The sequence below is a fragment of the Curcuma longa genome, chromosome 2 (genome assembly GCF_044706935.1).
Source record: "Curcuma longa cultivar G26 ecotype Majalengka, Jawa Barat chromosome 2, ITB_CL_G26_1.1, whole genome shotgun sequence".
Lineage (NCBI taxonomy): Eukaryota > Viridiplantae > Streptophyta > Magnoliopsida > Zingiberales > Zingiberaceae > Curcuma > Curcuma longa.
Genome location: NC_133862.1, coordinates 5,824,287 through 5,850,768, shown reverse-complemented (window position 1 = coordinate 5,850,768; position 26,482 = coordinate 5,824,287). Strand labels below are relative to the sequence as shown.

Below are 26,482 nucleotides of genomic sequence, written 5' to 3'. Positions count from 1 at the left end.
TTTTAAAAATTAATATAAAATAGTAATTTTAATTGATGCTAGCAATTGTAGATTACAACTTTTTGTTTTTTTTTTGATGCTCAAAAGAAGCTACAAATCCCTCATTTAGAGATCTTCATGTTGAAACATTAAGAAAGTGAAAGGAATAGAAAGTCCATCTAAGATATAATTTGATAAAATGTATGATATACTTTAGTAGGGTATATAATACAACCTAATAACATATAAGCTTCATGCACATCCGCTTTGAACATAGAAGCACCCCGTGATTTACCTCTCTTCCATATCACTTGGAACAACAGTACTGAGAGGCCATCAGGATGAAGGTCACAACATGATGAAACACCCCTTCATGTGTAATAACAGGAGAAGTAGATATAACAAGACCACGGTTGAAACTAGGGATAGAAGTAGATCGACAGAAGAGAATTTGTTTGTTTCCTCCATTAAAACGGAGGATTATTATACACAAAAATAGAGTTTAAACTTTAGGGAGGGAAGAAGAGAAGCAAACCGGGAGAGATAGACGGATAGATAGATCGATCGATCGGTTGCATGGAAACCAAAAATAGTTCAGCGTCTTCCTGAGGCTACTGATTCTGCGGAGAAGAGATACCGCACACGAGAAAGAACAGAATCATGAGCAGGGTCGTATGGATGATCTTTCGATGGAATCTCCAAGATGGCAGGCACAGGATTATTGTAGCTGTCGACTAGGAAGCGGATCATGTTTGCAATCTGAAAGAAGGCAAAACTCAGATCAATCAATCACCTTGCTATAACTAACTGAATAGTTAGAAACATGAAAGATTATACGAGTCTCCATATCAATCCAAGTCCTTGGATAGATCAAAAGAATACACTTAGCAAGGGTGAAATATAAAGAGGGAAAAAAAATGAAACGAATATATAGGGCAGTTACAGCATTCAAAAAGAATCTTTTTTAAATGATTGATTTCCATTATTTGTTGAAAATTACTTTGATCTTCAAATCAGGACAGAGATAAAAATTATATGACAGCATGCACTAGAGCATAGATGAACCAACGAGCACGAGAAACCATAAACAACTTACATATTGGCTGATCAAAACAACTGCAATGTCCTCCCTCGAGGTGAACTCTTTAAATGCATCTTCTATTGCCTTCACAGTTGTTTCTGAAACGAATCGATCAAATGCAACTTTATTATTTACAAGAATTAACACATTCAAATCAAAATTCAAGTGATGACTATTAAAGGAGTAGTTCTTAACTACTAACACTAAGATATATAAAAGCAGAATGTTAATTTACTTAACTAGAAAAAAGAGGAAGGGGAGCAAGTATATAGTTTGACTTATGCAGGGGGTAATTACTCACAATTGTGGCTTATGTTCATCAACAAGCGATGAACATGAAGATTCCAAGAAGGAATAAATAGCATTGAAGGTAAGAGAATTAGATATTTTGTAGATTGAAGAAAAAGGACAATTTTATCATATGAGGTACACTTTTACAAAGCATGCACAACACTGGAAAAGTTGAAGATTTGATACACGGATAGTCACCATACTCTAGTTTTTATGTTTAAACATTCTCAAACACTTGTCAGCGGCAAGTCTGAGGCTAATGGATATGTATATTGGTAAATTGTTCATAATCTATCAGTAGAGTAGAATAGTCAAAACATCTTTTCAAAAACCAGTTAAATATGAGGCCCTTTGATCTTCTGTCTAACTGATACAACTTTCTATAGACCATGAGTTTCAGCAGACACAATTGGTATAGTTGAATGATTGGTGATAAAATGATAGCATTGTAAAAAATAACTGGGATATCAATCATTCATAAATGGCAGAAAATAGATCTATGAATCATCATAGGCTAATATATAAAGTTAAATTCCTGCATTTGAAGGGTCCTACGGTGACAGCAGAAAAAAGAATGAAAGAAAAAGAATTTCAATCTACTGAATCCACCAACATACTTGAGTCCACAATAAGGTAATTTGTTTTTCGCCGAATATCAACATTCCCAACACCAGCGAGCAAAAAACCAGTGACAGTGTCCTAACATGGAAGCAACAAATGCCATCCATTTAGATCTGAATTTGCAGAATGTCTAGAATGATATAATACCATGAATAATTGGCACAATAATTACTAGTAGATTAGCAACATATCGTTCTGTCACAAGTTCAGATGGGATGGAAAAAAATACAGGATATAATAGTGATCTTGCAGGCTTGCAGCAAATGCAACTTTCTGAAATATAATTATTAGTGCATTTGATCAAAACAGCAAAGTTTAGATCTTTTAAATGTCAACAGATGATATGCAGAAGTGCACATCAAATTATACATGAACTCCATTAGTTGAACTAGGCTTTATTCTTATTGAATGAAAGAACATGTAAGAGGAGCACAAGAGTAAACAAACAATAGTTATTTCAAGAGCTTTCTAGTTCAATCCCTTAACATTTACCGATTTTGTTTACGATAAAAAAAGCTATGATCACATGCAAGGTCAAAAATGAGATTGAATGGAACTTTAAATGCCTCGGTATGATGTAAATGGTTGTCTTATTTCATGGCATCCATAACTTAACAAAACCAAGAATAACTACAGCATATTTGCAGAAGTGAACCAATTTTATAACGCTAAATTAAACATTACAAGAGGAATGCAACCTTCGAAGCACATATTTGCTAGTAGAAATTTTGTAAGACATTATAATGCAGAAAGGTATCATCTCTTTCAACTTGGTAACACGAGACAACAAACAGAAGTAGAAATGCGATATGATTGCTAGTGTTTTCACAGATAACTTCTCCACTTTGTAGTATAACAAGCTAAAAGTGCTCAAAAGTCAAATAAAGCACGTCTAAACACCTTCTCAAGTACTAACGGCTTCAACTCTTTATATAAACTCTCCATTTCGGAAATTGTCCAATCCATATCTGTTAGATATCTGGCTATTGCCTACTCTTTCCTAATTATTCAATTATTATCTAAAGCGTTAAGAGATTTGATAAATGCACACAACACATTGATCAACTGGTAAAAATGTTTACCTCATCGGTGATCATAGCTATAAGGGCAGAACTATTAGTCCGGATCTGAGCTCTTCCAGCCATTATGAGAAACCTTTAACAAGCACTTGCATAAGCTAAAAACAGTAGAAATAAAAATTAAAATGACGGAAACATAAATGGGGAAAGCATAAATATTTCTGGCCAACTATCAGGAAACGTTTGAACCTCTAACATCTATCAAGCAAGCAAGACTGATAAAAACCCTGCTGAAATAATTGAAACTCTCTACTAATACAAAAGCATAGAATAATTTTCAACCTGAAATAAACTTATCAATGGAAAGCCGGAACCCAAATGCCGTATGCCCATCACAAAACAAGAATCTTTGAGAAGCTACAATCACAACCGTGTCAATTTTCGTGTTTCTATCTAGGAAGCTTTCAAATCGTCCATCGAACATCTTTCAAACATGTATATCGCACAGGACACAGCTAGCCAAACAATTCCTACCAAAATACGATGTCGGGTTTCATCTGACACGCATACTTTCTAAAAAAAAACACCAAATCTTTCTAGAGACTATTCAATCAAAATGAACAATTGATCTGACAAATAAGCAAACGTTGACCAAAATTGCCTCCGGGTTGAAAACACAGCGTTAAACCTAGTTTTGTGGAGAGATTACAAACCTCCTAACTTGTTCAGTGAGATCGTTCCGAACCGATCGATCTATGAGAAATCAAATGCTTGAAGGAGGAGGAAAAAGAGAAGAATACTCACCGTCGCCTCCGATCGGTGACGCTCCTTGATCGCTGCTGCGTCCACGAGAGAGAGAGAGATTGGGACGAGATCAAGATTCATAACGGGTCGGACTTTGATCGGAATGATCCGATGTAATTTACCTCTTCGGAGACGGTTAGGTCTTCCCGTCTGAAGTTTCTGGAATCAGTTTAAATTTTAAAGTGAGTTTGGTTTGGAATTTTTTTTTTAATTTTTAATTTTTTAATTTTAATTTTAATTTTTTTATTTTCGGATCTAGTTTTCAGAAAACAGAAAATAAATTTGATATAATATATTATTTTTTATTTTTTAAAAAAATAATATTAAACAATATATTTAATTTATTTTTTAAGAAAATAGTTCGAAAAATAAGAAAACGCGGGTGGAAAATAAGAAAACGCGGCCTTCTTAATCCGCGATTTTTTTTCCCCCGCGACACAACTCTTTCCTTTCCCCATCGTGAGGTTCTCCTCCGCGTGCTCCTCCCCGCCGCGTGCTCCTCCTCGCTGCATGTGCTCCTCCTCCGCGCCACGTGCTCCTCTTCCTCTCCTCTTCCTCCTCTGTCTTGGCATCTGCCACCGACCTTGCAGAGTTTTTTCGTGCGATTAGGGTACTGCTCTTACGTCGCGTGCTCCTCCTCTACTCTTCCTCCTCCGTCGCGACATCTTCCTCCTCCGCCCAGCAGGCAACGGTCAGTTCTCCTCTACCATCTGATTCCATGTTCGTGAGTATTTGCTAGGGTTTGGTTGTTCGATGGTCCAATTGTTTGATCCCACTTTGATTCATGCGAAATAGTTTGATTTTTTGTGTCGATTATTTTGTTTTTTCCCCTCCTTTTGTCTTCAACGAAGCCACAAAACCTCTTCTGCAGCAGAGTTGCAGAACAGGTTTTGTGGCTTCGTTGGTGGTCGGGCTTTAAGATCGCTTTCTCGGGACAAATTACTAAGAGTTGATGCTGCCCTTGCCCTTGCTTGCCTTTCCCCCTTCTCTACCCACAACAGAGCTAACTCAATCTCAAGGGAAAGGGAGAGCCGTATTGAACTATTATGTAACACGAATGTTCCTTAACTCTAGAAGTAATATACCGGAATTTGTTTCAATATTTTAGTTAATAGATTAGATTAAGAATTGGAGGAAACTTTCTTGCCTATAAGCTCGTTTTTACTGTGAACATTGGATATGTGACTAAATCAAGTAATTATATCTCAGAAGTAGAAATAGCATGTTTTTTTAATGGTAAGTGTTTGTGTAATATCTATGTACAGTTCATGGTTTGATTCTGTTATGAATGATTGTTATGATTGATTATTTTTGGAATTGTGGATAAACTTTCAGTGTTCTAGTTAATATTTTTACTATTAGTTCAGTTTTTGTTATCTCGTTATTTTATCCTATTTATTTAACATGCATTTATTTATCAAATAAATTGTTAAAATTAGTGAATTTTCAAGATGAGGGTGATCTTGGACTTCGTTGGACCCAACTTTGTTATCGTCAACAACTTTGCTTTTGGTGTTGTGGCATGCTACATACCAATTCACAAAGATGGGTGTATGTTTATTCCATGCTTTCAAATTTTAATGCATTGCATTGTTGTCACAAAAAACAGAGAACTTGAATACTTATTGTTAATTGAGTGTGTTATAATGCATAAGATGGGGCATATTTTTGTCCTCAGCATCAGATGTATATATATTTTTTCCCAGCATCAGGTGTTTGAGTTTTGTACAATATGGGAGCTAATAATCAAAATAGTAATACGTGCAATATTCCTAAAGAATTATTTTGTTTATAAATAAAAATTTATTTTTATTTATAATTTTTCATATTAACAAACCAAACGTATTTTTCAGTTTTTTTTCTAGAAAATAGAAAATAGTATATCATACCAAATACATTTTTTGTTTTCTAAAAACTAGACCAGAAAATAGAAAAATAGAAATAGAAAATAAAAAATAGAAAATAGAAAAAAATTTCATATCTTTAAAAAGACAGGCGTTTGGTTTGAAATTTTTTTTCTATTTTCTATTTTTCTATTTTCTATTTCTATTTTTCTATTTTCTGATCTAGTTTTTAGAAAACAGAAAATGTGTTTGGTATGATATATTATTTTCTATTTTCTAAAAAAGAAAACTGAAAAATACGTTTGGTTTGTTAATATGAAAAATTATAAATAAAATAAAATTTTATTTATAAACAAAATAATTCTTTAGGAATATTGCATGTATTACTATTTTGATTATTGGCTCCCATATTGCACAAAACTCAAACACCTGATGCTCAGGAGAAAAATATATACACCTGATGCCATTAAAAAAACATGATATTTCCACTTCTGAGATAGAATTACTTGATCTAGTCACATATCCAATGTTCACAGCAAAAACGAGCTTATAGGCAAGAAAGTTTCCTCCAATTCTTAATCTAATCTATCAACTAAAATATTGAAACAAATTCCGGTATATTACTTCTAGAGTTAAGGAACATTCGTATTACATAATAGTTCAATACGGCTCCCCCTTTCCCTTGAGATTGAGTTAGCTCTGTTGCGGGTAGAGAAGGGGGAAAGGCAAGCAAGGGCAATGTTTTTTTATTTTCTGACTAGTTTCTTATAAAATGACTTTTTATTTTTCAGAAAATAAAAAATAAAAAAAAAATATCAAACCAAACAACATCTTCCAAAAAAAAAGAAAATGAAAATACAAAAACATCAAACCAAACGCCATATATATCTTTCTTTAGAACTAAAAAATAAAATACAAAAGAAATATAAAAAGGAGGTAGAGCAGTAATATTTAAAATCAGTATTATTACTACTGTTTTATAATTTTAAATTCGCTAAATTATCTTCATAATTAATATATTCTTTAATTACTCTTAATTATATTATCATTTAATTTCGATATTTTCTTTTTTATATTTTTACCGTAAATGATGCTAACGATCAGTTTAGAGCTGGTGAGAGAATCCTGCTGTTTCTCGAGGTCATCTCAACTTCATGATGCACATCAAATTGTTAGACAACTAAACAAGCAGCCTTAATTCCCGATCAAAGGCTCCATGAAGTTACCTGCTAAGCCTTTCAGTACAAACTCCATGATGATATTATCATATTGTTGATGTTTCCTTGTTCCTTGGAAAATGGAGAGGGAAGAAATATGAAAATGGAGAAGTTTGGAAAGAATACAATTTGGACGCCTGATGCAACTTGCAGGTACTTCGGTTTTTCTTTAGCACCCTTAATTATTTTAGAGTGCAGTAGATATAGCAATGTGCGATTGATTATTGAAGCAAAATAGTTAGACAAATGAAGCAAATTATATATATAGTTTAATTAGCACTTTACCAAAAAGCCTATCATAATTGATATTTACATGCTCCTTCAATTTCTTCTAATGAAATTAAGATGTTTAAGATCTCTATTAATTTTCCCTTAGTTTTTTTCTTTTCTTCTAGGCCAGAGGTGTCATAGATTAATTTACGAAAAGATGCTTCAGATCTTATTTTCTCCAATTATACTCCAAGTTGAGTTTTTTAAATGGGAATTTAATTTATAAAACAGTTTGTAGCTAGCGAGATTTAAATACTCGATCGAACTATATTTTTCAACAATTAAAAAGTTTAAACTGATAAACTTAAGACGCAGTCAAATATGACACAGATTTGTAATTTTATATATAAATGCAGCTGCTTTGTTTAAGCTTGAAAGGATCAACTTGAGATGCAATTAAATATGACATAAATTTGTAATTTGTATAATGCAGCTGATTTGTATATTAGTTTATGCTCATGAAAATGACATAGAGCATAGAAAATGCCAAATGATTTAGGCAAAAAAAAACTTTTTTTTTGCCGAGAAACAATGTAGCATATAATTACATCTTATAGATTACTTGGTGGTCTAGATCAACAATGATAAAAATATAGAAACAATACAAAGTACTTGAAACATTGTGAAGATGACATACAAGACCAAAAAAAACACAGAAAATATATCATGTTTTTTGCATTACTAATAAATTTTCAACTATCAGCAGCCCTGAGCAAAGTGAGTAACGAAAGGAACACATTGAAAATGTCAAGATACAGTGAAATGGCAGTTCAGATATATTGATCATAGATAAATCAAGTTGATACATTTTGATTTACTTTACTGATGAACTATACTTTCAATTATCAACAGTCCTGAACAAAGCGACTAGCGAAAGGAGCAGATTGAGGATGTGAAGATACAGAGAAATGGCAGGGCAGACATTGATTGTAGCTGAAGATATATACAACGATGGCTGAAGAACACAACACTGTCAGTCCATCGTACATTATCGTAGACAGTTCTAGAATTAAGTGAAAATAAATAAAATCTGGATGAAAAGATGCCTTGCAATATGACAATTCCTGTTTCATCTCTGCCTCCCCGGCCACGATTTGAGCAGCAACGTTCTTGATTCCGCCACTGGCTTTAATTTCATCTCCTTCTCAGCAGCAACCCCAACGTCCCCCATCATTGCCTTTCAGCCTCCACGCCCCTCGAACCTCGTCCTCCTCCGCCCCCGATTGTCCTCTTCCAAAAGCGTCAGGTACTCTTTTGTGAAGTTGTGCCTATTCTGTATATTGTTGAGCATATCCAGGTTCCATGGATATTGTTATGAACTAAGAGTATAAAGACATCCATGGTGATAGAAATATATAAAGCTAATGGAAAAAAATATGCAACAATAGCTATCACTTTCTACGTTTCAAGATGTTGGTCTGCAAATGGTAATGTTTCACTCGGTATTTACTTCAAACATTTTCCTTAAAGCAATATATGCACCAAAATGACCCAGTGTATTAGTTTGGCAGATAAAAAAAAATAAAGACATACACACAGCTAAACTAAGATAGTATAATGCCCTTATTTAATCTCATTCAAGGAAAAGACAATGATACCTTGTGTTAGACATAACTTCTTCGAGATATCAAATACTTATATTTGGCTGGCCCTTCCATCTTTTTTTTTGCACTAAGTTATTTTTACATTCATTCTAGCTCTGTATGTTCACTGCATTAACAACAAGATAGAAGAAACGAGTTACTTTGTCAAAAGGAAAAAAATGAATTAATTCAGAATAAAAGAAAAAAAAATACACTTGTAGGAACTTTGTTAAGATAGCATCTTCAGTAGCATTGAATTTAAGGTAAACAATAGAGGCTATTAACTGCTAATTAATACATAAAACAACAATTAAATCTAAAATCTTTTTTTCATAAAATGATCTATTAATTAGAATATTTAACTCCATGTGTTAAATGCCTATTTACTTGCAAGAAGATTTGACTACTTTGATAGCAGAAAGAACATAAAAGTGCAAGTATATGTGTATGTTTTTATTTGTCAAATACGGACAGATCAATCTCCTCCTAGCTTTTAAATACGGATCACTGTCTCAGTATCACATCTCTTATGCAAGACATTTGATTCATAAATTAACAATTTTTTAAGACAAAATATAAGAGAAAACAAGTATTTTCTTGAAACAAAGTATTGTGCAAAGAGGCGATACCAATGCATGATAAATGTATAACTGTTCTAATGAGCAAAAATACTATTGTGATTTTACCTCCACATTAACATTCTCAGCTAATGGTAAAATGGAAGAGATTGGGTCTCCATGGCTTAAGTATCTACCAAGAATAACGTTTTCTGTATCGACCTGACTTCTTAATCTCCGCCAAGTGTCTTACCAACTGCTGCTCCACTATCAGATGGCAACCTTCAAATTTTAGATCTGCGAGGGCAGGAGGTAACCCCTTCTCTGGCAGAGACTGAATTTGTGGGCAATTATGTATCCGCAAGTAACGAAGGGACGTAAGGGTGTACAACTTTGTTGGCAGGATATTGTAGATTCTTGCAGTCAGAGAAACTTAATGAATCGAGAGATGTCAAGCTTTGCAATGACTCCTGATCTTCCCCCTCAAACATCACGGCTTCACAAGAGGATGAAATTCCTAAGATCCTTTACAGATGATAGTAAATTTTTTATGACAGATTGTTTCATAAACGCCGTGTCATCAATCACTAACCTCTGCAATGACGATTTCTCTGTTTGTGCCTCTCCTTGAGAAAGTAGAAGCTTGGGACATCCTGTAATCTTCAATTTCTCGAGGGGTTTTATTCCTAGCCCTTCTACTGATCTCAACTCATTACAATTCTTAATTGTTACATGAGCCAAATTAAGCAATGGTTCTACTGGTAAAGAAACTAGATCAGGACAATTGCTTATCTCCAAGTCACGCAATGAGATCAGGTTGTGCAGGCAGTCAGGTAGTGATTTGGAAAGATTTCCACAATCAGACAAACATAGTTGTGTAATGGATGGCGGGAGTTGGAAATCAATGTACTCATCTCGTGTCATGCTCATGAGCTTCGGGCACTCTTTTATTGACAATGACCTCAAAGAAGTAAGTTCTTTCAACCTTTTGACTGGCACCCACAATAGTTGTTCACATTTCTGTATATGAATCTGCTGTAGATGACGGTGTGCTAGCAACCCTTCCTCTAGTTTTGTCAAATTTGGACATTCCTGAATGGACAAATATGCAACAGATGCAGAATTAGTTATGTCGCTACTTTCATCAATTGCTTTCCTGAATCTTGGACAATCTACCAGCCCAACGTTTTTTAATTTTAGCCTTGTTATTGAAGGAGGAAGGGGAGGTAACATACGCAGCCTTTGGCAATTTGAAATCTCAAGATTCTTCAAGCAGGGAAATAGATTTCTATCATCGGAGCAATAGAACTCTTCCCATGCTTCCATTTCATCGAAACGGAGAGTATGTAATCTAGGAAAACAACTGCCTTCTTCTGTTGTGGCAAAGAATCTATCGCCTATCATTTTCACTCCCGGCAAACTCCGAATGTTAAGAGTCTTGAGACATGGAAGTTGTCCAAGATTTGGGAGATCCTCCAACATGGTAATGCCCTCTAGTTTCAAATCTTCTAGTTGGGAGAAGAACCTGCAGACTTTTGGATCGAACAATTTGTGTAAATTATGGATCTGGACTGGAATTCTCACAAGGGAGAGGGACTTTAATTGTGATAGCTGCTCAATAACTGATAGATCGTTCCACCTTTTACAATTTTCAAGTTCGAGAGCTTCCAATCTAGAATATACTTGTTCGTGTAGCCAATTGGGAGGTCTAGCACCATTATATCCTCTGATTGTCAAGCGTTGTAGGTTGTGGTGCGGCTGGAGACCTTCAAGCACCTGCTCTGAGATGTGCAAATTAACGTCTGAATCGGATTCTTGCAAAGATGTCCATTCTAGCACCAAACTATTGAGGTGTTCTTTACTCTTCAAACTCGCAAGATTTGCTTCGTCCTTGTTCTCCACATTCTCAAGATTAGTTATACGCAGTTCTCCCCGGAGCTGTTTCAAACCCTTTAATTCAGCAAGTTTGTGTCCATTATCCTTTAGCACTGTGAAAAGGGGCAATTTTTGAAGAGAAGTAAGCTTCCCGACCTCTGTTATCCTGGGAATAAACTTTTCTGCTCCAGAAAGTTCCCTCAAATTGATCAACTTCGTCATGCCATGCGGGAGACTTTCTAAATTATCACAATTATTTAATATCAATGTCTGCAGATTGTACAAGTCGCATAATGACTCAGGCAACCTTTGAATGTTGTAATTGCAGGATAAGTCAAGATAGCGGAGATGTATCAACTTGCCAATACTGTTAGGCAACTCTTCCAAAGCACAATTATATAATATCAATGTCTGCAGATTGTACAAGTCGCATAATGACTCAGGCAACCTTTGAATGTTGCGATTGAAGCATAAGTCAAGATGCGGAGATGTAGATGTATCAACTTGCCAATACTGTTAGGCAACTCTTCCAAAGCACAATCAAATAATATCAATGTCTGCAGATTGTACAAGTCGCATAATGACTCGGGCAACCTTCTAATGTTGGGACTGCTGGTTAAGTCAAGATAGCGGAGATGTATCAACTTGCCAATACTATCAGGCATCTCTTCCTCAAGACAAGAACACGAATCTTTTTTAATTTTTCCAAAACACCACAATCAAGAATAAAACTCTTGCTAGTGTATCTTGATGACAACAACATCAGCGTTCGTAATTTATTGTAATGAGAGAATTCTGTTAAGATTTTTGTCTGCATACCTTCTTGCTCTTCGTGCACTGAAAGATGACGAATCGTGCTAGGAATTTCATGGGACTTGCCTTCTTCAATCCTGTAAGACTCGCCCACAGATATGAGTTCTGCAAGATCATGTATGAGGTCATGCATTATAAATTCTCCATCCTCTGACTTTTGAATGAATGACCTGTTAACTAACTCATGAAAGTAGTTGCTTCCTAGCTCCTCCAATCTGGTACTTCCTTGAGGCACTATGAATCCTTCTGCTATCCAAATATTGATCAACTCAGACTCAGAAAATCTATAATCTTTAGGAAACAAGGAGCAAAATGCAAAGCACTGCTTAAGATGAGGAGGAAGATATTGATAGCTCAGTTGTAGCGCCGGCATAATCCCATTTTCTTCCTGGGGAAGCTGCCATATTTTGCTATCTAAAATGCTTTTCCAGTACTGCTCATCCAACTTCATGCTCAACAACCCTCCTAGAGTCTTTGCTGCAAGCGGCAATCCCTTTAACTTGCAAATCATCTCCTTCGCCATGGCCTCCAAATGAGGATGATGAACTCCACTTTTCGAAGAACCAAATGCACATTTCTTGAAAAATTCCCAGAAGTTCTCCTCATCCAGACCTTCCAGATGAATGGCATCCACATCACTAACCATGTCAGCAATCTTCCTAGAGCGAGTTGTTACCAATATTTTGCTACCAGGCTTTCCAGACCTCAATGGTGCACAGAGGGTCTCCCATTTGTGCCTGTCCTCGTTCCACACATCATCCAATACAAGAAGAAATCTCTTTGGCGTGATCTTCTCCTTGAGAACCTCTTGAAGAGCAGCGAAATTCGTGAGATCACACTTCACCTTGGTTGCACTCTCTATAATCTCTCTGGCCAACCTATCTGTGCAGAAATTTTCAGAAACACAGACCCAAATTCTGAGCTCGAAGTATTCTTTCACGATGCTGTCATTGAAGGCTTCCTGAACAAGAGTGGTTTTCCCAATCCCTCCAATACCAGCGATAGACAAAACAGAGAATCCACTTTGACCAAATTTAGATGCGACTTCTGGTTCCAACAACAAATCCTTGAGTTCTTGCAGCTCTTTGTCTCTGCCAAACAATTGAGGTTCAGTCGAAAAGGAGCTCGTTTGCCGGCTCGCCGAGGACACCAATTGTTTCTTTCCTCTGTCATCTTCTGCGCCTAGCGAACTGTAAATTTTCTCAAGAGCATCTGAGTTGTCATCTAGCCTCCCCTTTATTTCCCTCATTCTCTGGACATCATTATCATCACCGTCATCCCCTTTTCCGAAAAGGCCACTGGTGTAACTAGATAATGAAGTTTTTATCTTTTTGCTCGGAGGGGGAGTGGAGTAGGAGGAGGAAGACGATGCTCGGCTACCAGCCTCATCTCCTTGTTGCTCCATCTGCTGCTTCAGAATTCTGTATTGGAATTCATCCAATAAGTCATCAGCATCGTAAGCAGCATCCTTGAGGCCTATCAGCAACTCCTTCAATCTCTGCTGCAGGCCCTCATCTTTTAGCCACAAGTTCTCGATGGTGCTGATTTTCAACATGGCGTTGGCGAGAGAATCCTTCAGCTTCTTGAGGTCATCTTCGACTCCATGCTGCTCACCGAACTGTTGAACAGCACGATCGACGGCCTTCACGACCAAGGCACCCATGAAGCTCTCCGCGAGCCATCCCAAGGCTGTCAGCGCGGACCACCCAATCATGATTGCTAGCTGTTTGATGCTTCCTTCGTCTTTGGGAAACAAAGAGGAGAAGTTTACAAACAAAGCGTGAGAAGAGAATGGAGAGGAAAGCAAAGCATATAGTCTTCTTGACTTTGGATGCGACTTGCAAGTCAAGATACGACAAACTGCGTTTATAGATTAATCTGTGCCGCTCAGTTTATATATTAATCTGCTGGGCGGCTATTAATCCACAGCAGAATTGAAGCACGCCTGGTGTTTTGATCGGACGGTTTCGTAACAGTTTGAGATGAAGAACATGAACATTTTCTTTAATTTTTTTTTAAAAAACAAAGTGGATTGGAAAATTTAGAGTCTTGCCTCGTGGAGTTGGCAGGAAGGTACAATTATTGGAGCAAAATAATGAATGTGTGAAATACTCTTTCCCATTCATTATCAAACTAAGATGCACTTCTAATGATTATTTAAGATGAAAAAAAAAAAGTTAATTTTTTAATTTATAATTTTATAAAAATATACACGAATAAGTTTTGGAAGAGAAGTCTTTAATTACTAGTATATTATCTTTTAGGTGTTTTTTAATATTTTTTTCCCGTAAACGATGTTAATGATAAGTTTAGAGTTGGCGAGAGAATCCTACAATCTTTACATCGTATACAACTCCATACTGCAAAATATACAGTGTTGATATCTGATGCAACTTGCATGCCAAGTCTTTCTTTAGCATCCAATTTTTTAGTACAGTAAATAGCAAGGTGCATTTATTGAAGCAAAATAATCATTGTAGCAGTGTAAAAAAAAATCAAATTATAATTGTTGGATATTGGGGTCTTAATGGACTAATATGGTTTTATAGAAAAATCGGAATGTCATCAATTAATGAAAGTCGTAATTGACTTCAAAATTGAAATCTAAGTTTCGCGTAGATAGATTTAGACTATTAATTTGCTCAAAACCGATTAAAGGTGAATAAGAAATTAATTGTTTAAGATTGATCCAAATAACATTAATTGTTAATTAATGTTATATATAAGGAAATACATGGGAGAATAGTCCCACATCGAAAATTTACGATGTGTTTTCTTTCCTTATTAATGATGTTGTGTTAATGGAGTTAACACAAAAAGACCAGGTGCTTTCTTCTCAGGGGCGAGCAGGTGCTCGCACCTGTGAGCCCGCCACGTGCGCAATGGGCGCTTTGTAGGCGCACGTACGCGTCGTCGCGAGGAGCATTGAGGAGCTTAAATTTATGCTCCAGGTGACATTGCGGTGCCTACGTGACACTCGGGTGACGTGTCAGGATCGTATCTGACGTGGCAATGCCTATGTGGCATCCACGTGGGCAAGAAGAGATGACTGGACTGTTGATTGGGCGAACGGATGACAACCGTTGATCAAAGAGGTGTGATAGATCGCTTGTGATGCGATCTGGAGCGATGGATCGCGAAGAGTCACGATCTGACCGCTGGGATGAAACCTGATCTGATGCGTCAGATCGAATGGATCAAGAGATTCAGATCCGACGGCTGATGACAAGAGGCGAGATCTGAAGGGCACAACTCTTCAGATCTGATGGATGAGATCAAGAGTAGTATATGAAGGCAACATAGAAATATAAACAATTTATGCCGAAGAAGTGTATTTGAGAATGGCAGCTACAATCCTCTCCTTGTGTCTGGTTGGAGATGCTTCCAGCAGCACTCAATTAGCAATTTGCAAAATTTGCAATGTAACACTGCAGAAACTAGTTCTTGAATTATGGAATGTTTCTTACATAGAACAAGGCCAGATAAAGAAGAATAGCAAAGGGAGAAATACTGTAATATGAAAACCTTGCAGTCTCAGCTTGTCTGGTGTCAACTCTTAAAAGAAAGGAATTCTAATTCCTTTATAGTAATCAGTTTTATCTTCACAGAAATAGGGAATGTAGTTAAGTTCACCTCGTGTTTCTGGTTCTGTAACATGAAACAAAACTAAGCACTATTACCAGTTTTGCGCCACAGGAAAAGAGCAGGGGCGAGAAGATCGGCGGCGGTCCGCGAGCAGTGCAAGCGGCGCGAGGCGAGCAGGGGCGAGCGGATCGGCGGCGGTCCGCGAGCAGTGCAAGCGGGCGCGAGGGGAGAAGAGAGCAGGGCGAGCAGATCGACGGTGGCTCCGAGGGGAAGAGAGCAGGGCCGACAGGCAGGGATCGCGGGTGGCGAAGGGAGAGGAGGGGAGGGGAGAATCGCGGGTTAGGGTTTGGAGGAAGAGGTCGCGAGCCGTGGAGGAGGAGGATTCGAGCGAGGGGAGGAATGGCGAGCCGTGGAGGGCGGCGGCCAGGGGATCGCGGGCGGTGGCGAGAGGAGAAGAGAGCGGGGTCGCGAGGAAGGAATCGCGGCGGGTTAGGGCTTGGAGGAAGGAATCGGGTTTGGAGGAAGAAGAGCGGAGACGAGGTTATGCTTTTCTTTACACGCGAGCGCGGTCGGTCCCAACCACGTGGAAGCCACGTCGATGTCGCCCACGGGACGCCCAGCAAACGACGCCCAGCAGATCAGAACTCTCTATATATATATATATATATATATATATATATATATATATATATATATATATATATATATATATATATATATATATATATATTATATATATATATATATATATATATAGGCTAACAGCCTCCTCAGAATATATTGTCGCAGACATTATCTAACGTACGAGCTAATAGCCCTCACCGGTGGAAGACAGGATAAACACTAACCGCGGCCTCTGTTCTACCACAATAATATATGGGTGGTCAGTGCTTTGGACCGAGGGCTACATCACGTCATCCCTCCTCAGATGTACGGTCCAGTATACTCTAGTAAAACGTTGGTATAAAAACTGTTATATCTTGAAATAATTCAAAAGACCTTAGTTAAAAATTTTAAAAACTTGTTGGACCTTTATACAAAAATGTAAATAAAGGGTATTTAAAACCTCTCTAACCCCAAAACCCTAATGCACCCTCAAACTCCTCCCGCCGCCGTCGTCCTTATTCCCTGTCGTCATTGTCGTCGCCGCTGCACGTCGTCGTGGTCGTTGGACGCCCTTGTAGCTAGTGCCATTGTCATCACGCTACCATCGTCACGTTGCCGACGCCCCACAGCGAAAAATCCTTCCATTGAGGTGGAATTTTCTTGCTTGACTCTTCGATTTTCTTCGTGCATGATTAAACCTACGCTTTAAGAGATAATAATCTGGATCTCTTTTTGCTTAATCTTTTTATTATTTTTTTGTTGGTTCGACAATTCACAACCATCAAGAATTTCATAGCTTGGATTTTTCTTCATCTTTGTATATCATGAATCCATTATTTACAGTGTACGATGCTTGTTGTTGTTTGTATTAAGATTTCATTTTAATGGATAATTACTACCATAGGTCTACATCGATAGGTTAGAAAACAAGAATGACCTCATCAATGTTAAATTAGGTATGAGATAGAAAATATTGATAATGAATTATTTAAGATTTATATTCTATATGGTAGAAGAAAAATAAAGTACATGCTTGTATATACTTCGATTTGCTTGATCATATCTTTGTACTTGATTGCCCTTTTATATATGTTGTTTATCAAAATAGATCAATGCCATTTAGATTTGGAAATTGAGAGATATGAAAAATTTAAGATAATTTCCTAAAATAGAATTCAAACCTCATGAGAATTTAAAGTGAATAAATAATATAAATGATATTATTATCAAAAATCAAACAATACGAGAGAAAGCTTCGGCTCGATGCTCGCAAGAAGATATATGACTTCTCAAACTAAGTAAATTAAGAAGTGAATATACTTCTCGTGTCATGGATCTCAATTCTTTCTGTTATAGAAGATTTGAGAATAATTATATCAGAGTAATGAGGAAAATAACTCTATAAGTATAGAACTCTTTGCTCCGTAATTTGAAGGAGCCTTCGAATCTTTCTGCGTGTGCCTAAACTTCGAACAAATTGAGATAAAATTTTCCTCACTGGGTGAATTGCTGGTCGTTCACCCTATTCTTACGTGAGGCATCTCATGGGATAAATTGCAGGTCATTCATCCTATTTTTATGTGAGACACTTTTCGGATGGATTGCAGGTCGTTCATCCTATATATCTATATGTGTTTGTATATGTGCATTCACATAATGTATTTTGTATCGGGTGGATTTGCAGGTCGTTCACTCAACTTATGCATGTATATGTGCATACATACGATGCTTTCCATTACGAGTGGATTATAGGTCGTTTACTTTTATATACGATGCATCTTTCTCGAATGAGCTGCAAGTCGCTTACCTTGAGATTTTCATTTATACAGGATGTGTTCATATTAGGTGGAATGCAAGTCATTCATCATTACTTATACGACACATCCTTGTTGAAGATGTTATATGTAGTTCACCCACTCAACAGGCTATGCTGAGTGATAGATAAAATAAGACTATAATGTGTGTAATATTGAAAAATGAGAAATTAAGGAGAACTAATGAATATAATTCAGAAGACAATACAAGATGAATGTTAAGGAATAATTGTAAATATGTGATATGTTTATATTAGGTGGAAGCAAGGCAGGTGGTTCACCTTTTTCCTAAATGACACATTCTAGATGAGTAGATTATATGTCGTTTACCTGACAATCCTAGATCTGATGTGTCACGGTTAGGGTTGCAAATTGATTTAATTTATCGAAAACCCACAATGAATACAAACAAATGAAGTATAGGGGCTTCGATTCGTATTTTCCAAGGGACTACTAGAAAATCATTTAATTCGAGCTTACGTATCGTTCTTTTTGGAGTTTTCTATGAAATTGGGGGTTTTGGTGTTTTTGGAATGAAATGAAACTAAAAATGCAATGATTTAATGAAATGCAATTGAAATTAAGTTATCTCCTATTCTGGAAAGGCAAATTCAATTTATTGCTAATTGAGACCTAGAGACACAAATCCAAAACCCTATCAACATCCCTAAATGCAGTAATCAAAATTCTATTAGAACCCTAATTTTTTAAATCAGAACCTATACCTAAATGCAATCTAAATGGAGTTCAATGCTATTGATGCAAGCCAAATGGAACAAATCAGGCTTAATCCGATAAGAACAATTGGCACGGAACAGTACAATTCAAATGGCAGAGAACTAAATTTGGCACAAAACAAAACTAACTATACTAACATCATTCATTAACCAAACAAATGGCATTCAAAGGTTTTTAACAATATTGTAATCGAACCCGATTGATACGGAGCTGATACGGAACAGTAACAATGGAAATCAGAACTTATCGGACAAAAATGCTAAGGAAGCTGTAATTAAAGCTAAGGAAACTTCAAATAATCCCGAATCAACTACAATAACATAAGCAATCACTAGTCTACGCAATTCAAACAAAACAACCACAATTAACAGACTTCAGAAACAAATCACAGTACAGTAAACCAAAATCAGAAAACAACCATCCAGCCCTTCCCTTTTCCTTGTATCTCCTCAGTTGATTGTCAAACAGTTGTTAAATCCATAATGTGGCTTCAATGATCCCTTTGGAGTCTTCAACGTGATCCCTGGTGTGGTTTCCTCGCTGCCTGAACCGTGAAAATGCCGAAGAAACCCTCTATGACGCTAATAGTGGTCTGCACGGAGCGATTCTAAGCTGCAAAACTGGATTCCTGGTCTTCTCTTGACTTCGATCGATTTGCTGATGGTATAGGAGCTAACCACGAACCTCAGAGAACCCCTCAAAAGCTCGCGGCGTCAGATTGAGCCGTGGATGGCCGGAACGCGAGAAAACAAGGGATGAAGCCGTCGGAGAAACCCTCACCGCTGCGCGTCATCCAGCTGCTAAATTTCACCCAATCGACCGATTTTGGACTCTTCAAGGAACAAGGATAGCAATGGAATTGGTTTGGGCGAAAGGGGTTGACTGTGGAGTTACGCCTCGCAACAAGGGATTGTCGCGGTGGGAACAAAGATGAATAGTGCGCAGCCAACACTGTTCATTCCCTAATGTTTTTGTTTTTAATACTCTGATTAATCAACAGATCTGGGCCGTCCATTTTTGATCCTGTGATGGAGCTTGATCTGGGGTTTTAGGGCAACCTAGGGTTTGGAAAAATTGATGGATCTTGATCGGGTTTGAGCTAAGTCATGTCCTCCGTGTGTGCTTGATCAATTTGGACAAATTTGGCTCGATTCGATCGCGATTGAGCTCGATCTTGGTCCGATTTGAGCCCTACAATCAATTTACATCAATTAATACAAAATTCGCCATTAAATCATAGAAATTAAAATCAAGCCTTCAATTATGCCGCATAACACAAATATAATCAAATCGATTCATTAAACAATTTATTTTCATGCAAAAATCCAAGAATAAATCGATTAAAAATACATAAAACCCTAGCTCATCATTACCCATTCAAGAAATCGTATTAAGTGGTCGAATAAAATAAGACAATAATAGGAACGGATGATATTAAATAAAAAAAAGAAAGAAAAGACGAATGACATGGAAATTATAAAAGATACATAATGTTGTTGATCTTTTATTAATATTTTCATACACATCTTTCGCATCTCCATTGTGCACTTTGTGCTCACTCTCCTTTTACTTTGACTCTAGGTTAATTGTTGAGATATGTACATAATACTAAGGGAGTTATTCCAGAGGTATGCATATAGTTAGATTATTTAATTTTACTCTGTATTTTGCTCTAACATTTGTTACAGTTCACGCGTACCGAGCGAAGCTAGCATTGCGGCAAGCCTAGTTCGTGCGGAGCGTGACAAAAACTAGACTCATAGTTAACACCTTTTAATATTTATCATTTTCTTTTATTTCATTTTACGTTATATCTTTTTTATCAGTTATCATAATTGTTACATTCTCAGTATGTATCTTTTCGATTTGGTCTAAACGACCAATTTAAATCTAATTAAATCTTATTTATTCTTTAAAGTATCACAATAGAGTTTACATGTAAAGGTTAAGTATCAATAGGATGAAATATCAACAGTACGAAAAATAAAAGATCAAGCAGTATAAAGACATGTATTACTAGACAGAGTATATGAGAATATCTATTTGAATATTTAAAACATCCTTTTCCATTTTACCCAGATGAACTCCATGTGTGAACAAGAAATAAAATCAATTCTTTACCTTTTAGTGATTTAATCATTTTAACCCGGTTTCAATATTTTAAGAATCATTTTAATCCCCTTTTGAAAATAATTATAACACATATAACTATATATATCTATTTAATTTTTATTTATTCATGCACAGAGAAAATTATAAAGTCCAAAGATAGAATGTACCCACTTTTGTGTCTACCAAGCTCCGAGTGTCAGCAAATCAACATGCACCACTCGAACTAGTATCTACATATAATATTAAATAATTTAAATAATCAAAATATTATCGGATAAAAATAATAACTTCAAAATCTAAACCTATCTTAATAAGGAAACAATCAAAATTAAAATCCCAAATCAACCTCACCTTAACCTCTAATATCCCTAACCCCCAATCCATACAGGTCGTACTCCCAAAAACGAAGTCAAGAGAAACTAAATAAATTTTACAGAAGTATAGGAGAACTCAATCTATAGACTCTTTGGGCTAAACCTAGCACGCAGAAGGCAATGGAAACCCTAACTTGTCTCTGCAAATTAAACAAAACGAGTCCATAAGAAGAAATTTCTTTTACCGTGAGAATGAAAGGTTGCGCTGGTCCAATAAACTGAGGCTCTCAATCGCGAAGCCTCGAAGGAGAAATCGCACACGCGATCAGTGGCTCACGGCGAACTCCGATCGCCCAAGGAAGGCGGTGCTGGTCTTCTCCATGCGGCAGCGGAGAATCAACCAACCGGCGGCGGCGGCGAGCAGAGAAGAAAAGAAAAAGGGGCGTCGCGGCGGATCGGCAGACGGCGTCACATCGTCGGCAGCGGAGTCGCAACGCGGAGCAGAAGGCGATGTCGCGGGTGGAAGGCGGCGACGATCGCGTGGGCAGAAGCGGCAGCGACGTGCAGTAGATATAGCAATGTGCGATTGATTATTGAAGCAAAATAGTTAGACAAATGAAGCAAATTATATATATAGTTTAATTAGCACTTTACCAAAAAGCCTATCATAATTGATATTTACATGCTCCTTCAATTTCTTCTAATGAAATTAAGATGTTTAAGATCACTATTAATTTTCCCTTAGTTTTTTCCTTTTCTTCTAGGCCAGAGGTGTCATAGATTAATTTACGAAAAGATGCTTCAGATCTTATTTTCTCCAATTATACTCCAAGTTGAGTTTTTTAAATGGGAATTTAATTTATAAAACAGTTTGTAGCTAGCGAGATTTAAATACTCGATCGAACTATATTTTTCAACAATTAAAAAGTTTAAACTGATAAACTTAAGACGCAGTCAAATATGACACAGATTTGTAATTTTATAAATGCAGCTGCTTAATTTGTTTAAGCTTGAAAGGATCAACTTGAGATGCAATTAAATATGACATAATAAAATTTGTAATTTGTATAATGCAGCTGATTGGTATATTAGTTTATGCTCATGAATGAAAATGACATAGAGCATAGAAAATGCCAAATGATTTAGGCAAAAAAAAAACTTTTTTTTGCCGAGAAACAATGTAGCATATAATTACATCTTATAGATTACTTGGTGGTCTAGATCAACAATGATAAAAATATAGAAACAATACAAAGTACTACTTGAAACATTGCCGAGCAAAAGTGAGTAACGAATGGAACACATTGAAAATGTCAAGATACAGTGAAATGGCAGTTCAAATATATTGATCATAGATAAATCAAGTTGATACATTTTGATTTACTTTACTGATGAACTATACTTTCAATTATCAACAGTCCTGAACAAAACGACTAGCGAAATTAAAGGAGCAGATTGAGGATGTGGAGATACAGAGAAATGGCAGGGCAGACATTGATTGTAGCTGAAGATATATACAACAATGGCTGAAGAACACAACACTGTCAGCCCATCGTACATTATCGTAGACAGTTCCAGAAGTGAAAATAAATAAAATCTGGATGAAAAGATGCCTTGCAATATGACAATTCCTGATTCATCTCTGATTCCCCAGCCACAATTTGAGCAGCAACGTTCTTGATTCCGCCACTGGCTTTAATTTCATCTCCTTCTCAACAGCAACCCCAACGTCCCCTATCATTGCCTTTCAGCCTCCACGCCCCTCGAACCTCGTCCTCCTCCGCCCCCGATTGTCCTCTTCCAAAAGCGTTTGTGAAGTTGTGCCTATTTTGTATATTGTTGAGCATATCCAGGTTCCATGGATATTGTTATGAACTAAAAGTATAAAGACATCCATGGTGATAGAAATATATAAAGCTAATGGAAAAAATATATATGCAACAATAGCTATCACTTTCTACGTTTCAAGATGTTGGTCTGCAAATGGTAATGTTTCACTCGGTATTTACTTCAAACATTTTCCTTAAAGCAATATATGCACCAAAATGACCCAGTGTATTAGTTTGGCAGATAAAAAAAAATAAAGACATACACACAGCTAAACTAAGATAGTATAATGTCCTTATTTAATCTCATTCAAGGAAAAGACAATAATACCTTGTGTTAGACATAACTTCTTCGAGATATCAAATACTTATATTTGGCTGGCCCTTCCATCTTTTTTTGCATTAAGTTATTTTTACATTCATTCTAGCTCTGTATGTTCACTGCATTAACAACAAGATAGAAGAAACGAGTTACTTTGTCAAAAGGAAAAAAATGAATTAATTCAGAATAAAAGAAAAAAATACACTAGTAGAAACTTTGTTAAGATTGCATCTTCAGTAGCATTGAATTTAAGGTAAACAATAGAGGCTATTAACTGCTAATTAATACATAAAACAATAATTAAATCTAAAATCTTTTTTTTCACAAAATGATCTATTAATTAGAATATTTAACTCCATGTGTTAAATGCCTATTTACTTGCAAGAAGATTTGACTACTTTGATAGCAGAAAGAACATAAAAGTGCAAGTATATGTGTATGTTTTTATTTGTCAAATGCGGACATATCGGATCATCTCCTCTCTTAGCATTTTATAAATTAATAATTTTTTAAGACAAAATATAAGAGAAAACAAGTATTTTCTTGAAACAAAGTATTGTGCAAAGAGGCGATACCAATGCATGATAAATGTATAACTGTTCTAATGAGCAAAAATACTATTGTGATTTTACCTCCACATTAACATTCTCAGTATCACTCATCTCGTGTCATGCTCATGAGCTTCGGACACTTTTTTATTGACAATGACAATAAAGCGGAGATGTCTCAACTTGCCAATACTGTTAGGCAACTCTTCCAAATCACAAGCATATAATCTCAATGTCTGCAGATTGTACAAGTCGCATAATGACTCAGGCAACCTTCTAATGTTGTAATTGCGGGATAAGTCAAGATAGCGGAGATGTATCAACTTGCCAATACTGTTAGGCAGCTCTTCCAAAGCACAATTCGTCAAGAGAAGAACACGAATCCTTTTTAATTTTTCCAAAACACCACAATCAAGAATAAAACGCTTGCTAGTGTGCTCTTGATGACAACAACATCAGCGTTCGTAATTTATTGTAATGAGAGAATTCTGTTAAGATTTTTGTCTGCATACCTTCTTGCTCTACGTGCACTGAAAGATGACGAATCGTGCTAGGAATTTCATGGGACTTGCCTTCTTCAATCCTGTAAGACTCGCCCACAGATATGAGTTCTGCAAGATCATGTATGAGGTCATGCATTATAAACACTCCATCCTCTGACTTTTGAATGAATGACCTGTTAGCTAACTCATGAATGTAGTTGCTTCCTAGCTCCTCCAATCTGGTACTTCCTTGAGGCACTATGAATCCTTCTGCTATCCAAATACTGATCAACTCAGATTCTGAAAATCTATAATCTTTAGGAAACAAGGAGCAAAATGCAAAGCACTGCTTAAGATGAGGAGGAAGATATTGATAGCTCAGTTGTAGCGCCGGCATAATCCCATTTTCTTCGTGGGGAAGCTGCCATATTTTGCTATCTAAAATGCTTTTCCAGTACTGCTCATCCAACTTCATGCTCAACAACCCTCCTAGAGTCTTTGCTGCAAGTGGCAATCCCTTTAACTTGCAAATCATCTCCTTCGCCATGGCTTCCAAATGAGGATGATGAACTCCACTTTTCGAAGAACCAAATGCACATTTCTTGAAAAATTCCCAGAAGTTCTCCTCATCCAGACCTTCCAGATGAATGGCATCCACATCACTAACCATGTCAGCAATCTTCCTAGAGCGAGTTGTTACCAATATTTTGCTACCAGGCTTTCCAGACCTCAATGGTGCACAGAGGGTCTCCCATTTGTGCCTGTCTTCGTTCCACACATCATCCAATACAAGAAGAAATCTCTCTGGCGTGATCTTCTCCTTGAGAACCTCTTGAAGAGCAGCGAAATTCGTGAGATCACACTTCACCTTGGTTGCATACTCTATAATCTCTCTGGTCAACCTATCTGTGCAGAAATTTTCAGAAACACAGACCCAAATTCTGAGCTGAAAGTATTCTTTCACGATGCTGTCATTGAAGGCTTCCTGAACAAGAGTGGTTTTCCCAATCCCTCCAATACCAGTGATAGACAAAACAGAGAATCCACTTTGACCAAATTTAGATGCAATTTCTGGTTCCAACAACAAATCCTTGAGTTCTTGCAGCTCTTTGTCTCTGCCAAACATTTGAGGTTCAGTCGAAAAGGAGCTCGTTTGCCGGCTCGCCGAGGACACCAATTGTTTCTTTCCTCTGCCATCTTCTGCGCCTAGCGAACTGTAAATTTTCTCAAGAGCATCAGAGTTGTCATCTAGCCTCCCCTTTATTTCCCTCATTCTCTGGACATCATTATCATCACCGTCATCCCCTTTTCCGAAAAGGCCACTGGTGTAACTAGATAATGAAGTTTTTATCTTTTTGCTGGGAGGGAGAGTGGAGTAGGAGGAGGAAGACGATGCTCGGTTGCCAGCCTCATCTCCTTGTTGCTCGATCTGCTGCTTCAGAATTCTGTATTGGAATTCATCCAATAAGTCATCAGCATCGTAAGCAGCATCCTTGAGGTCTATCAGCAACTCCTTCAATCTCTGCTGCTCACCCTCATCTTTTAGCCACAAGTTCTCGATGGTGCTGATTGTCAACATGGCGTTGCGGAGAGAATATTTCAGCTTCTTGAGGTCATCTTCAATTCCATGCTGCTCACCGAACTGTTGTACAGCGCGATCGACGGCCTTTCCGATCAAGGTAACCATGAAGCTCTCCGCGAGCCATCCCAAGGCTGTCAGCGCGAACCCAATCATGATTGCTAGCTGTTTGATGCTTCCTTCGTCTTTGGGAAACAAAGAGGAGAAGTTTACAAACGAAGCGTGAGAAAATAATGGAGAGGAAAGCAAAGCACATAGTCTTGACTTTGGATGCGACTTGCAAGTCAAGATGCTTTTTCCTCCACACAAACCTGCATTTATCCTGGCGATTGTAAATTTAATTATTATGATTTTTGTGAGTTCTATCATTTGTGGAAAGCACGGATTGGTATTAATCTGGATCACTCAGTTTACATATATATTAATCTACAGCATGGATTGAAGCACGCCTGGAGTTCTGATCGGACGGTTTCGTAACAGCTTGAGATGAAGAAGTCCATAAACATTTTCTTTAAAAAAAATTAAAAATAAAAGAAAAAGTGGAGAAGAAAGTTTGGAGTTTGGCTCATGGAGTGGGTAGGAAGGTAGAAAAAGTTGACACT

General features: G+C 37.0%; 2 protein-coding genes and 1 pseudogene across 3 annotated transcripts; all 3 read right to left on the bottom strand.

Annotated features, from left to right (window-relative positions):
- Positions 1-266: 266 nt before the first annotated feature.
- Positions 267-3,905, bottom strand: LOC141822434 (V-type proton ATPase subunit F-like). Of its 2 annotated transcripts, none has more exons than XM_074709885.1 (5): positions 3,796-3,905; positions 3,055-3,149; positions 1,969-2,050; positions 1,076-1,158; positions 267-738 (listed from the first exon to the last, which is right to left on the bottom strand). In XM_074709885.1, exons 2-5 carry the CDS (start codon positions 3,115-3,117, stop codon positions 574-576), a joined length of 393 nt encoding a protein of 130 aa, XP_074565986.1. In that variant the 5' UTR covers positions 3,118-3,149; positions 3,796-3,905; the 3' UTR covers positions 267-573. The 2 variants fall into 2 exon arrangements, with proteins under 2 accessions (XP_074565986.1, XP_074565987.1); XM_074709886.1 differs by having other exon boundaries at positions 3,055-3,127; positions 3,796-3,897.
- Positions 3,906-7,916: 4,011 nt separating this feature from the next.
- LOC141822435 (putative disease resistance RPP13-like protein 1) lies at positions 7,917-13,766 on the bottom strand. The gene is given in 7 exon segments (XM_074709887.1): positions 7,917-8,399; positions 8,725-8,836; positions 9,396-9,669; positions 9,671-9,781; positions 9,783-11,589; positions 11,736-11,814; positions 11,817-13,766. Coding segments are annotated over 5 exon segments (4,059 nt in total). The 5' UTR covers positions 13,669-13,766; the 3' UTR covers positions 7,917-8,399; positions 8,725-8,836; positions 9,396-9,459.
- A 10,419-nt stretch (positions 13,767-24,185) lies between these two features.
- LOC141822433 (disease resistance protein RGA2-like) lies at positions 24,186-26,074 on the bottom strand (annotated as a pseudogene).
- Between the last annotated feature and the right edge of the window lie 408 nt (positions 26,075-26,482).

Bases quoted from the DNA above. Each gene is read 5' to 3' on its own strand.
- LOC141822434 (XM_074709885.1), bottom strand. From the start codon at position 3,117: ATGGCTGGAAGAGCTCAGATCCGGACTAATAGTTCTGCCCTTATAGCT. The intron at 1,159-1,968 runs GTATGTTGGTGG...GATTCGTTTCAG, and splicing joins TTACCTTATTGTGGACTCAA to AAACAACTGTGAAGGCAATA. The intron at 739-1,075 runs GTAAGTTGTTTA...GCCTTCTTTCAG, and splicing joins TTGTTTTGATCAGCCAATAT to ATTGCAAACATGATCCGCTT.